This window comes from Aquarana catesbeiana, linkage group LG02 (assembly GCF_042186555.1).
Source record: "Aquarana catesbeiana isolate 2022-GZ linkage group LG02, ASM4218655v1, whole genome shotgun sequence".
Lineage (NCBI taxonomy): Eukaryota > Metazoa > Chordata > Amphibia > Anura > Ranidae > Aquarana > Aquarana catesbeiana.
Genome location: NC_133325.1, coordinates 339,437,720 through 339,450,823, shown reverse-complemented (window position 1 = coordinate 339,450,823; position 13,104 = coordinate 339,437,720). Strand labels below are relative to the sequence as shown.

The following is a 13,104-nucleotide window of genomic DNA, read 5'->3' as shown; positions in this document are numbered from 1 at the left end:
GACACATGTGCCGTATCACATCTAGGAGGTAAAAGCTGACGCGTTTCAGGAGCGCACCCCCTTCCTCAGAGCCAAGTATTTGTGCATACTTTAGGTTCTCTTTGTGCCTATTTAACAATAGCCCAATATAATTTTTGGACATTCCTAGAGAAAAATGTTTAAAAGCCAACTACCTCTAGGTGTTTCGTTCGGGAAATAGCCTGCTCTAGTTCTTGCTTCTTCATGCTGACGACAATTGTGTCTTCACGTAACCTTGCTGCTTCCTCTAGCCATAGAGCACAAAACAAAAAAGAATAAAAAAAAAAAAAAATTATATAGATATATATTATATCTCAAAATATATATATTATATATATATATATATATATATATTATATATATATATATATATATATATATATATATATATATATATATATAGAGAGAGAGAGAGAGAGAGAGAGAGAGAGAGAGAGAGAGAGAGAGAGAGAGATCTCTATATCTCTCTCTCTCTCTCTATATATATATATATATATATATATATATATATATATATATATATATATATATATATATATATATATATATATATATATATATTAACTTTGGCTGTACTTATTACACTCCAACAATAAAAGAACATAACCTAGCCAAATCAGTTGCACACCAAAAAAAAAAAAAATCAAGCATTTATTTTCCTAGAAAATTACTTAATTATGTAAGAGGGCCCCCACGGGAATCGATTTCCTATTGGGGCACATCAATAACGGAGGAGCAAGGAGCGCCAGCTGCAGACCCATAGAGAGGAGGGTCAGGGCCGTTATGTTCAATTCTATTACAACCACTTTACATTCATTTTAATGCACACAAACCCAGTAAAATAAAAAAATGTTTGGTAAAATATAAAAGATGATGTTGTGCCGAGAAAACAGATACCAAAACATAATTTAAATTTTTAACTTTTTTTATGCAGTTTCTCAATTTTTGTTTTTGTTATCAAATGTATTGCTCTCACAAGGAATGTAACATCTTTTGTGATAGCATGGCCTGTGACAGGTACTGGCCTCCAAGGCAGCTGATCAAACTGAGATTGGTTTGATTGTTTACTGGCCTGTGCCAGACAGACAGCCAGACAACTGAAACTGGAAGAGACGGAATACATGTCACCTTTGGCTTCATTCATGGCTGACCATACATGGGTCGAATCTGGGCTGGTTCAGCAGGAACCGTGTCAAATTGGACCTGTTAATGGGCAGGCTGAATGTACCAAGTTGATCGATCGTTCAACTTGGGTACAACCAGCCTGCCAGATTCTCTTACGATTATTGCTAGCAGCTGCTATAGCCGCTAGCAATAATCACGGTCTTTTCCTGGTGAGGCAGGAGGGATTCCCCTGTCAGCACTGTCTGTGTTGATGGGGAAATAGGGCAAATTTCTTTCAAGCAACCTTCCATGTCCTGTAAAAAAGCAATCAGGCAGCTGTAGAGGTGCTCGGGTCACTTATACATGAAAGCCCATTGCTAGCTCCAAATTTTGATATAAGAATCATGGTTACAGCTGTAGGCATAATCCTGGTATAACTACTTGTTTCCAAGGACGTACAGGTACATCCTAGAGTGTACCAATATTCAATCTGCGCAATACAATTTATAAACCAAATTATTTGAAAAAGTTGCTAGCCAACACCCATAAGTGATTCTAACCTTATTAAACTGATATATACAGAAAAAGTGATCTAGAGACCGGAAGTGGTTAATCAACAATAATAATATTATTATTATTTATAAAACTACAAAAGAAGTACTTCCTTCAGAATCTTACCTCTGATTTTTTTCTCGTCTTCATTGACTTTTTGGGATTTCTTTAAATATTCTTCCTTCAGTTCAATTTGATATCTATAATAATTAAAGAAACAAAAAAAGTATTGGTTTCCCCATGACAATATCAACACAATGAAAAGAAATACATTTATGAACTGTGTTCATAAACAGTGGTGTGAACCATAATATAAACTCAAATAAGAGAAGACCAAGGTCCAAGAGCCTGTATATTTTATTATACACATAAAATAAATATATTAAAGACAACCAAATTAAAGCTGAATTCCGGACAAATATTTCTGCTAGTTTTTGTCTAGGAGATGGAGATATACTTGCCTAATCCTCCCAGCACCAGACCGGTCCCTGCGGCTCCTGCCCCCCTGCAATCTAGCGGTCGTGTGTGGTGCACTGTTCCTGAAGTCATCACGCCTATAGACCTGCTCTGGACATGAAAACGCCAGGAACAGTGCACCACTTGATTGTAGGGTAGTGCCGTTTGCCGCTGGAATGGAGGATTGGCTGAGTATACAGCTTTCTGGTCACCTCTTGACCATACAAGCAGTATACCAATGCAGTGCGCGCACAGCCACTTTGCATGGGAAAAAGAAAACTGCCTGGAGTTCAACTTTAACATTTCATTTCTAACAGTGAATGTGGTTTTCATTCAGAGAGTCCGTTCACTATACTTCACATTTTTTGAAGTACATTTGAATGACATATATGTCGAATAATCGAATGTGCTGATGAGAATTTTCATATGAAAATCTACTAGTGTATGGCTGGCTGAAGACAAAAAAAAAAAAGAAAAAAGTAAAGTAGTTAAGAGAGATTTATAGTCAGGTTAACTCAAATATTCAGACCTTAAGAGCTCATTCTTTAACTTCTGGTCAAATGTGTCTTCAATGTTCTTTACTTCCAGCTCTCTCTTCCTGAGAAAATCATCCATGGTTTTGTTCTTCTCTTCCTGTAACCTTTGGGCACTAAAAGAAAAAAGGTTTACAAAAGATATTAATAAGGTACTGCGCTCCCTCACTAAATCCCATTACACCAAAGTTCAAATAAATATAAAAATTAAACAACATTCTTTTAGTATATTAAATTGGTAGTAAACTCTGCTAACATTACTTCTTTTTAGGGGCCCCCAGGTGGGTTATACCACAATGTACTAGTATGCACAGCATATTAGCACATTATGGCACACTTACCTTTAAAACCAAGCCCTCCAATGCTGCGCTGTGATTAATCCGGCGGGTCCCTCCATCTTTGCCTGATCTTCCTTCAGGGTTCCGTGCGTTCGGGCGCTTGAATAGCTGGGCCACAATGTTGTCACTCCCACGCATGCGCACGGGAGTCACAGCGGCACAGATTGGGGTCGTAAATGTTTGCTGAGCTGCGCATGTGCGGCTCAGTGTACATGACGGATGACCGGCAGCATTTTTGACAGAAGAGACCCCATTAGAAAAAAAGGGGAAAGAGAAAGTGGACCAAAGGCCCGGACAGGATTCTTCAAAAAGGAACAAACTGGAAATAGCAAGAAATAAATAGTAATCTTTATTAAAAACAATTCCACCAAAATATCATTCAAAAAAAAGTAAGAAAAATACCTCCACCACATAATTATAAAATATGATGACGTTATCAGGACACAGATGAACACAACAAACAAGCATTCATTCAATCAACCCTCATACAAATCATATACCAGCTGGTAATGAAGTGAACCCCTAAAAGGAATTTTCCTCGTGTATATAGAAGCAAAATACTAGTTGATCATTACTGGGGAAATCTTCAGGCTTTACAACAATCTTCAGCTGGAGACACTAGTACTGTGTATAGAGAACGATTACAGACAGTCCTAGATGGATTGGGGGGGCTTACACTCCATCCCTGGACTGTTTTTTTTTGCCAGCTCATTACCAATTGATTATGATAGACTTACAGTGTAACTATTACAACTACGTGTCATCATAAATCCGACGATTCGCTTTGAGTCCCTGAATTACATTGCAAGCCCCCACCATGGTTTTCCTCCCTTATCCATCTAGGACTGTCTGTAATCGTTCTCTATACACAGTACTAGTGTCTCCAGCTGAAGATTGTTGTAAAGCCTAAAGATTTCCTCAGTAATGATCAACTAGCATTTTGCTTCTATATACACGAGGGAAATTCCTTTTAGGGGTTCACTTCATTACCAGCTGGTATAGGATTTGTATGAGGGTTAAATGAATGAATGCTTGTTTGTTTGTTGTGATCATCTGTGTTCTGATAACGTTATCATATTTTATAATTATGTGGTGGAGGTATTTTTCTTACTTTTTTTTTTCTTTAATGATATTTTGGTGGAATTGTTTTCAATAAAGATTACTATTTATTTCTTGCTATTTCCTGTTTGTTCCTTTTTGAAGAATCCTGTCCGGGCCTTTGGGCCACTTTCTCTTTCCCCTTTTTTTCTAATATGCCGTCTTGATTCAGAAGAACACACCTAATCACTAACTTGTACGTACTTAGGTGAATGGTTCTTGTCCATGGGCTGTGGAAGTGCTACTTTTTATTATTGATAAATTCATACTCTTCCCCGCCAGACAACCTTACTAGGGTGAGACTCCTGGACAACCTTTTTTGTTTTCTGCTGTCATAAAAAAAATGTTGTCTGTCAGCAATTTTTCAAAAAACAAACCTTACTATAGAATGGCACCCTCTTATTGTTATGAAAAGAGAAGTATAAGGGGAAAAAAAATATACATATTGACTGTGGATGCAACATTGATCCAATGGCTGGCTTTGCACTGAGAACTGAGTTATCAAAGACTGTTGATCACTCGGTCCACCCCTCCCCTGACTGTCAGTCATCAGCTCCCTGCTCTGCCCCTCCAGCGCTCACTAGAGCACTGGACCGTGGAAGGGGTGGGAGTGGCTGACTCAGTCTCCCAGCGGCTAACTGAGAAGTCAAGCCAGCTGCCAGTCCAGGCATCTGGGTGGATCCTGACTGTAAAGTTGGGATCTTTCCAGAGCCTGAACTGGCTGAGTGGCATTGGCCGACAGCGGCAAAACGAGGTGCACTCCTGTGGTGAAGTAAGGCCAAAATAGCTTTGGCCATATTTCTCCTTTAAGATAAAAAAAACAAGGCCAAAAATTTAAGTTACACCAAGGCACTTAAAATCCCTCCAAAATTTTTAGACGACTACCCCACTCCACCCCACATACACGCACATATGTACTGGGGCAGACTGGCCTGGCGGGACTGTAATGGAGAACAGACTGGCCTGGGGAGAACAGACTGGCCTGGCGGGACTGTACTGGGGAGAACAGACTGGCCTGGCGGGACTGTACTGGGGAGAACAGACTGGCCTGGCGGGACTGTACTGGGGAGAACAGACTGGCCTGGCGGGACTGTACTGGGGAGAACAGACTGGCCTGGCGGGACTGTACTGGGGAGAACAGACTGGCCTGGCGGGACTGTACTGGGGAGAACAGACTGGCCTGGCGGGACTGTACTGGGGAGAACAGACTGGCCTGGCGGGACTGTGCTGGGGAGAACAGACTGGCCTGGCGGGACTGTGCTGGGGAGAACAGACTGGCCTGGCGGGACTGTGCTGGAGAGAACAGACTGGCCTGGCGGGACTGTGCTGGAGAGAACAGACTGGCCTGGCGGGACTGTGCTGGAGAGAACAGACTGGCCTGGCGGGACTGTACTGGAGGAACAGACTGGCCTGGCGGGACTGTACTGGGGGGGGGGGGGACGACAGCCTGGCCTGGCAGGACTGTACTGGGGGGGGACAGACTGGCCTGGCAGGACAGGCTGGCCTGGCGGGACTGTACTGGAGGGGGGGACAGACTGGCCTGTCGGGACTGTACTGGGGGGGGTACAGACTGGCCTGGCGGGACTGTACTGGGGGGGTACAGACTGGCCTGGCGGGACTGTACTGGGGGGGAAACAGACTGGCCTGGCGGGACTGTACGGGGGGGGAAACAGACTGGCCTGGCGGGACTGTACGGGGGGGGAAACAGACTGGCCTGGCGGGACTGTACGGGGGGGGAACAGACTGGCCTGGCGGGACTGTACTGGGGAGAACAGACTGGCCTGGCGGGACTGTGCTGGAGAGAACAGACTGGCCTGGCGGGACTGTACTGGAGGAACAGACTGGCCTGGCGGGACTGTACTGGGGGGGGGGGGGACGACAGCCTGGCCTGGCAGGACTGTACTGGGGGGGGACAGGCTGGCCTGGCGGGACTGTACTGGGGAGAACAGACTGGCCTGGCGGGACTGTACTGGGGAGAACAGACTGGCCTGGCGGGACTGTACTGGGGAGAACAGACTGGCCTGGCGGGACTGTACTGGGGAGAACAGACTGGCCTGGCGGGACTGTACTGGGGAGAACAGACTGGCCTGGCGGGACTGTACTGGGGAGAACAGACTGGCCTGGCGGGACTGTACTGGGGAGAACAGACTGGCCTGGCGGGACTGTACTGGGGAGAACAGACTGGCCTGGCGGGACTGTACTGGGGAGAACAGACTGGCCTGGCGGGACTGTACTGGGGAGAACAGACTGGCCTGGCGGGACTGTACTGGGGAGAACAGACTGGCCTGGCGGGACTGTACTGGGGAGAACAGACTGGCCTGGCGGGACTGTACTGGAGGAACAGACTGGCCTGGCGGGACTGTACTGGAGGAACAGACTGGCCTGGCGGGACTGTACTGGAGGAACAGACTGGCCTGGCGGGACTGTACTGGAGGAACAGACTGGCCTGGCGGGACTGTACTGGAGGAACAGACTGGCCTGGCGGGACTGTACTGGAGGAACAGACTGGCCTGGCGGGACTGTACTGGAGGAACAGACTGGCCTGGCGGGACTGTACTGGAGGAACAGACTGGCCTGGCGGGACTGTACTGGGGGGGGGGGGGACACGACAGACTGGCCTGGCAGGACAGGCTGGCCTGGCGGGACTGTACTGGAGGGGGGGACAGACTGGCCTGTCGGGACTGTACTGGGGGGGTACAGACCGGCCTGGCGGGACTGTACTGGGGGGGAAACAGACTGGCCTGGCGGGACTGTACGGGGGGGAAACAGACTGGCCTGGCGGGACTGTACTGGAGGAACAGACTGGCCTGGCGGGACTGTACTGGGGGGGGGGGACGACAGCCTGGCCTGGCAGGACTGTACTGGGGGGGGACAGACTGGCCTGGCGGGACAGGCTGGCCTGGCGGGACTGTACTGGAGGGGGGGACAGACTGGCCTGTCGGGACTGTACGGGGGGGAAACAGACTGGCCTGGCGGGACTGTACTGGAGGAACAGACTGGCCTGGCGGGACTGTACTGGGGGGGGGGGGGACGACAGCCTGGCCTGGCAGGACTGTACTGGGGGGGGACAGGCTGGCCTGGCGGGACTGTACTGGGGAGAACAGACTGGCCTGGCGGGACTGTACTGGGGAGAACAGACTGGCCTGGCGGGACTGTACTGGGGAGAACAGACTGGCCTGGCGGGACTGTACTGGGGAGAACAGACTGGCCTGGCGGGACTGTACTGGGGAGAACAGACTGGCCTGGCGGGACTGTACTGGGGAGAACAGACTGGCCTGGCGGGACTGTACTGGGGAGAACAGACTGGCCTGGCGGGACTGTACTGGGGAGAACAGACTGGCCTGGCGGGACTGTACTGGGGAGAACAGACTGGCCTGGCGGGACTGTACTGGGGAGAACAGACTGGCCTGGCGGGACTGTACTGGGGAGAACAGACTGGCCTGGCGGGACTGTACTGGGGAGAACAGACTGGCCTGGCGGGACTGTACTGGGGAGAACAGACTGGCCTGGCGGGACTGTACTGGAGGAACAGACTGGCCTGGCGGGACTGTACTGGAGGAACAGACTGGCCTGGCGGGACTGTACTGGAGGAACAGACTGGCCTGGCGGGACTGTACTGGAGGAACAGACTGGCCTGGCGGGACTGTACTGGAGGAACAGACTGGCCTGGCGGGACTGTACTGGAGGAACAGACTGGCCTGGCGGGACTGTACTGGAGGAACAGACTGGCCTGGCGGGACTGTACTGGAGGAACAGACTGGCCTGGCGGGACTGTACTGGAGGAACAGACTGGCCTGGCGGGACTGTACTGGAGGAACAGACTGGCCTGGCGGGACTGTACTGGAGGAACAGACTGGCCTGGCGGGACTGTACTGGAGGAACAGACTGGCCTGGCGGGACTGTACTGGAGGAACAGACTGGCCTGGCGGGACTGTACTGGAGGAACAGACTGGCCTGGCGGGACTGTACTGGAGGAACAGACTGGCCTGGCGGGACTGTACTGGGGGGGGGGGGGGGTGGCACGACAGCCTGGCCTGGCAGGACTGTACTGGGGGGGGGGGGGACACGACAGACTGGCCTGGCAGGACAGGCTGGCCTGGCGGGACTGTACTGGAGGGGGGGACAGACTGGCCTGTCGGGACTGTACTGGGGGGGTACAGACCGGCCTGGCGGGACTGTACTGGGGGGGAAACAGACTGGCCTGGCGGGACTGTACGGGGGGGAAACAGACTGGCCTGGCGGGACTGTACGGGGGGGGGAAACAGACTGGCCTGGCGGGACTGTACGGGGGGGGGAAACAGACTGGCCTGGCGGGACTGTACGGGGGGGGAGACAGACTGGCCTGGCGGGACTGTACTAGGGGGGGGACAGACTGGCCTGGCGGGACTGTACTTGAGGGGAGGACAGACTGGCCTGGTGGGACTGTACTGGGGGGGGGGGGAACAGACTGGCCTGGCGGGACTGTACTGGGGGGGGGACAGACTGGCCTGGCGGGACTGTACTGGGGGGGGGGAAACAGACTAGCCTGGCGGGACTGTATTGGGTGGGGAAACAGACTGGCCTGGCGGGACTGTACTGGGGGGGAAACAGACTGGCCTGACGGGACTGTACTGGTGGGAAAAAAGAATGGCCTGGCGGGACAGTACTGGAGGGGGAACAGACTGGCCTGGCGGGACTGTACTGGGGGGGGGGGAACACTGGACTGGCGGGACTGTACTGGGGGGGGGGAAACAGACTGGCCTGGCGGGACTGTACTGGGGGGGGAAACAGACTGGCCTGACGGGACTGTACTGGTGGGAAAAAAGACTGGCCTGGCGGGACAGTACTGGAGGGGGAACAGACTGGCCTGGCGGGACTGTACTGGGGGGGGGGGGAACACTGGACTGGCGGGACTGTACTGGGGGGGGGGAAACAGACTGGCCTGGCGGGACTGTACTGGGGGGGGGGGGACAGACTGGCCTGGCGGGACTGTACTGGGGGGGAAACAGACTGGCCTGGCGGGACTGTACTGGGGGGGGAACAGACTGGCCTGGCGGGACTGTACTGGGGGGGGAACAGACTGGCCTGGCGGGACTGTACTGGGGGGGAACAGACTGGCCTGGCGGGACTGTACTGGGGGGGGAACAGACTGGCCTGGCGGGACTGTACTGGAGGGGGAACAGACTGGCCTGGCGGGACTGTACTGGAGGGGGAACAGACTGGCCTGGCGGGACTGTACTGGGGGGGGGCAGACTGTCCTGGCGGGACTGTACTGGGGGGGAACAGTGGCCTGGTGGGACTGTACTGGGAGGGGAACAGACTGGCTTGGTGGGACTGTACTGGGGGGGGGGACAGTTTGGCCTGGCGGGACTGTACTGGGGGGGGGGACGACAGTTTGGCCTGGCGGGACTGTACTGGGGGGGGGGGACAGACTGGCCTGGCGGGACTGTACTGGGAGGGGAACAGACTGGCTTGGTGGGACTGTACTGGGGGGGGGGGACAGTTTGGCCTGGCGGGACTGTACTGGGGGGGGGGGGACAGTTTGGCCTGGCGGGACTGTACTGGGGGGGGGGTGGGAGAAACAGACTGGCCTGGCGGGACTGTACTGGGGTGGGGGAGAGAAACAGACTGGCCTGGCGGGACTGTACTGGGGGGGGGGTGACAGACTGGCCTGGCGGGACTGTACTGGGGGAGGAGGGGGGGACAGACTGGCCTGGCGGGCCAACTAACCTATACAGGTGTGATATTATGTAGTATATTACATACTTCTGACTAATGTACTCATTGTCTCAACAGTTGCTGGTTACTAAGCAGTCCCTGACTATTTTAATGAAGTTCTTCTATAAGATAGGTTCAGACGAAGTGTTAGCTCCCTGTATTTATTCAGTGTACAAGAAAATCATATGTAATGGAAGAGTTTAATTTAAAAAAAAATACTATGCTGAGGTTTGTACATGTCTGTGAGACTCTTACTTGTGGCACAACAATCTAAGCATACTTTAAGGGTACAAGAAGGTTTTTGTTTTTTTTTTTAAACATGCCCCTTACACTATTAATGCAATTTGGCCACACGCACACTGTTCACTACGGCGCACAAAACTTTCCCGTCTTTCTTGGAGGGCACAAAGAAAACCATGTCCACTCTTCACCATGGGGCACTAAGCACACATTTTTTTTTTTATCTAGCAATGGGGCTCAATTTATTATCTTGCACACAGGTCCGTCGATTTCATAAAATGCCCCCGCTTGTCAAACAAGTAATCTCCCTATTTTGTTCAAAAGTGATTTAGAACATCTAATGCTGCTAGGAAGAAGAATCACACTGGGCAGAGCTGATCTGGGTGGGACCAAGCCTGGAGAAGGCAATAACCAATAGGTCCTTGAAGTTTAATTCCTCACTGTGCATATACCAGTTAACAATGAAATCAAGAAAATATATAAAAACGATAATAGTAGATAATAATAATAATAATAATCATAAACCATACAGCTCAAAAGCCTCCATTCGTTGTCGAAGTTCGATTTCTCGATTCCGTACCACCTCAATCTCCTTCAGCAGAATTTGCCTCTGTGCATACACTTCCTTGGATTCAATCTGTGAACACAAAATTAAAGTGATAAACACCTAATAGATATCTAGTGGTTTTGTAACTTATGATTCTCAACATGCCCTGCCAATCAAGTTTTTTGTACTGTCAGCCAGGGAAATGGAAAATAAAAAGGGACTTGTAGTTTTCCAGCTGATAGAGATTTACCATTTGCCAATAACTGGTTCACATTACTTTGACTACTTGGATTTTGAATTGAATAAAAAAAACTATTTCTAATTACAAGTATTATGTAGACATTGGCTTTGATTAGGAAAAAAAAAAAAAAATAATACCATGCACCTAGTAAAAAAGGGTTTCTGAAAATGCACACACTTAGAAATACCAGAAGGAAAGAAAAAAAGATCATACTAGGCAAGTAATATAGATTTCTTAAAATGCACATATTTATTTTGTTTTTACATTAGGTACCATATCCAACACAATAACATTCTCCTAAAATATCTGTCAGAAAGAGAAGGCATTGCTGATTGGATGCCCCTTAGAGGACAGCCCTGCACTGAATGGCTGCAGCTGGAAGCCACGCTGATTGGCTGCAATACACTGGGTAACACCCATAAAAGTACATAGCTGCGTACTATAGAGGTAAGTAGTCTTAACATGCTGACATTTTTACCCCATTTCAGACAAAAAAAGGCCGACTTAAGAGGTAAGAGCAGTGCTCTGCCCAATGATCCAAAAGGATATTAAAGCTGAATTCCAGGAATTCAGCCACTTTGTAAAAAGTAAAGGCACACAATGCGTTAAGTCCAAGCAGCAGCATGACATCTCCTGGGCTTATCTCTATTATTTACATTTGACAGGTTTATTGCTCTTAAGAAGAGACAATTGGGGGTGGGGGGGATAGGAGAGAAACACAAAGAGTAGCTATGCCCACCCTTTCTGCTGCCCATTCACAGAAGCCTTTGTATTTTGCCAATGTGTTAACATAATAACCAAGGCTTCTGTGTTTGGGCAGGATAAGGGGGAGGGGCAGGCATAGCAGCTGCAGAAACTAGCATGGTTTACCACAGCAATAGCGGTCTTCCAGGGGTATTATAAAGGAGTTGAATTCCTGAAATTCAGTTTTAATTCATACCATGCAGAACTACTTAAATTGGATGTAAACCCGAAAATTTTTTTTTTTTTTTTATGTCATAATGTAGAGTATTTCCTATCATATGAGCCCAGTCTTGCCACACAGAGTTAATCCATCTCTGAGCAATCCTCTTTTATTGTTCAGCGAGATAAATCTTGACAAACAGAGAAAAACTTTGTCAAATCCTCCCCCTTGCTGTGAGTGACAGGCGATTTACATATCTCGTGCACTAGCCTAAGACATGCATTATTTTTTAATTCCCTCCCCCACTCCTTTCTTCAGCAGCTCTGCAAGGATTGGCTGTTCCACACCTCAGCATGATTTGGCATGCTGAAGTCATGTGGTTACTTTCCTGTCTTTTCACTGGATGTTAGAGATCATAGCAGAAGTTCAGTGTAAGAAATACACAGGAGAACATGCATATTGACAAGGGGAGTGTAGAAGTGGGCGGGGAGTCTACTGACATCACGACTCCACCCACCGAGCTCCAGACAACAGACCCTCCCACAGAATCTGCAGTTTTTCGGGTCTAATAACAGACAGAGGGAGACATTTGACAGGTAAAGATACATGTAGGAGGCATGTATATCCTTATAGATAACCCCTATGGCAGTAGTTTAGAAGGGATGACATTGGGTTTACATCCACTTTAATAATCCCACAGTGCAGAACTATTCTTGATGCTGGCCTACAGCAAAAGAGGGCTGTGAAAATGCCAACAATCAGTTAGTTTAGCATACCCCACAGGTCCCTAATCGAGCATAAACTGGTGGATTTAACAGATCATGTGACATTACCATGAATCTTTCATTGATACCAGGAAGGCCCTGAAACCCAAATTCTCTTACTGAATACTCTTAAAACTCTCCCCTTTCTGAAAGGAATCGCTGTTTGTTTATTGCATTGTGCACCCTAGGCACACCTGCCACTTGGCCGTCTGAAAGGAAACCAAAAAGCTCCCAGTCCTTAAAAGAGCTGTCTAGAAAATGAAAGCAGACATACACTATATTACCAAAACTAATGGGACGCCTGCTTTTACATGCGCATGAACTTTTTTTTTTTTTTTTTCTCAAACAGTGGGCAAAGTTTACAGAGCATACAAATTTCAGCGTAAAATAGAACCAGAGGTACACCAGATATTAGTAAGTATACTGTCATACACTGCACATCACTATAGAGACAGCAGTTTTCATTTCAGTTTCCTGTACAGTACACATTTCTTTGTGGAATCACCCTAGGGTCACAACCTAATTTCCACCACCAAGTCACCACCCATGAAGTGTATTGGCCACTGTTTTATAAAAGTATACGGTCCATAACCAGATCAATCGGGGCTAAGC

At 48.7% G+C, this 13,104-nt stretch overlaps 1 protein-coding gene across 2 annotated transcripts in view; it reads right to left on the bottom strand.

Moving 5' to 3' along the window:
* The window catches only part of OFD1 (OFD1 centriole and centriolar satellite protein), a 111,199-nt gene that overhangs the window by 61,078 nt on the left and 37,017 nt on the right, over window positions 1-13,104 (bottom strand). For both annotated transcript variants that reach the window (XM_073614867.1, XM_073614868.1), the window contains exons 9-12: window positions 10,567-10,673; window positions 2,660-2,779; window positions 1,801-1,874; window positions 174-265 (exon numbers count right to left, since the gene is read on the bottom strand). In XM_073614867.1, coding sequence (XP_073470968.1) covers window positions 174-265; window positions 1,801-1,874; window positions 2,660-2,779; window positions 10,567-10,673 — 393 coding nt within the window. The remainder of the gene's footprint in view (window positions 1-173; window positions 266-1,800; window positions 1,875-2,659; window positions 2,780-10,566; window positions 10,674-13,104) is intronic.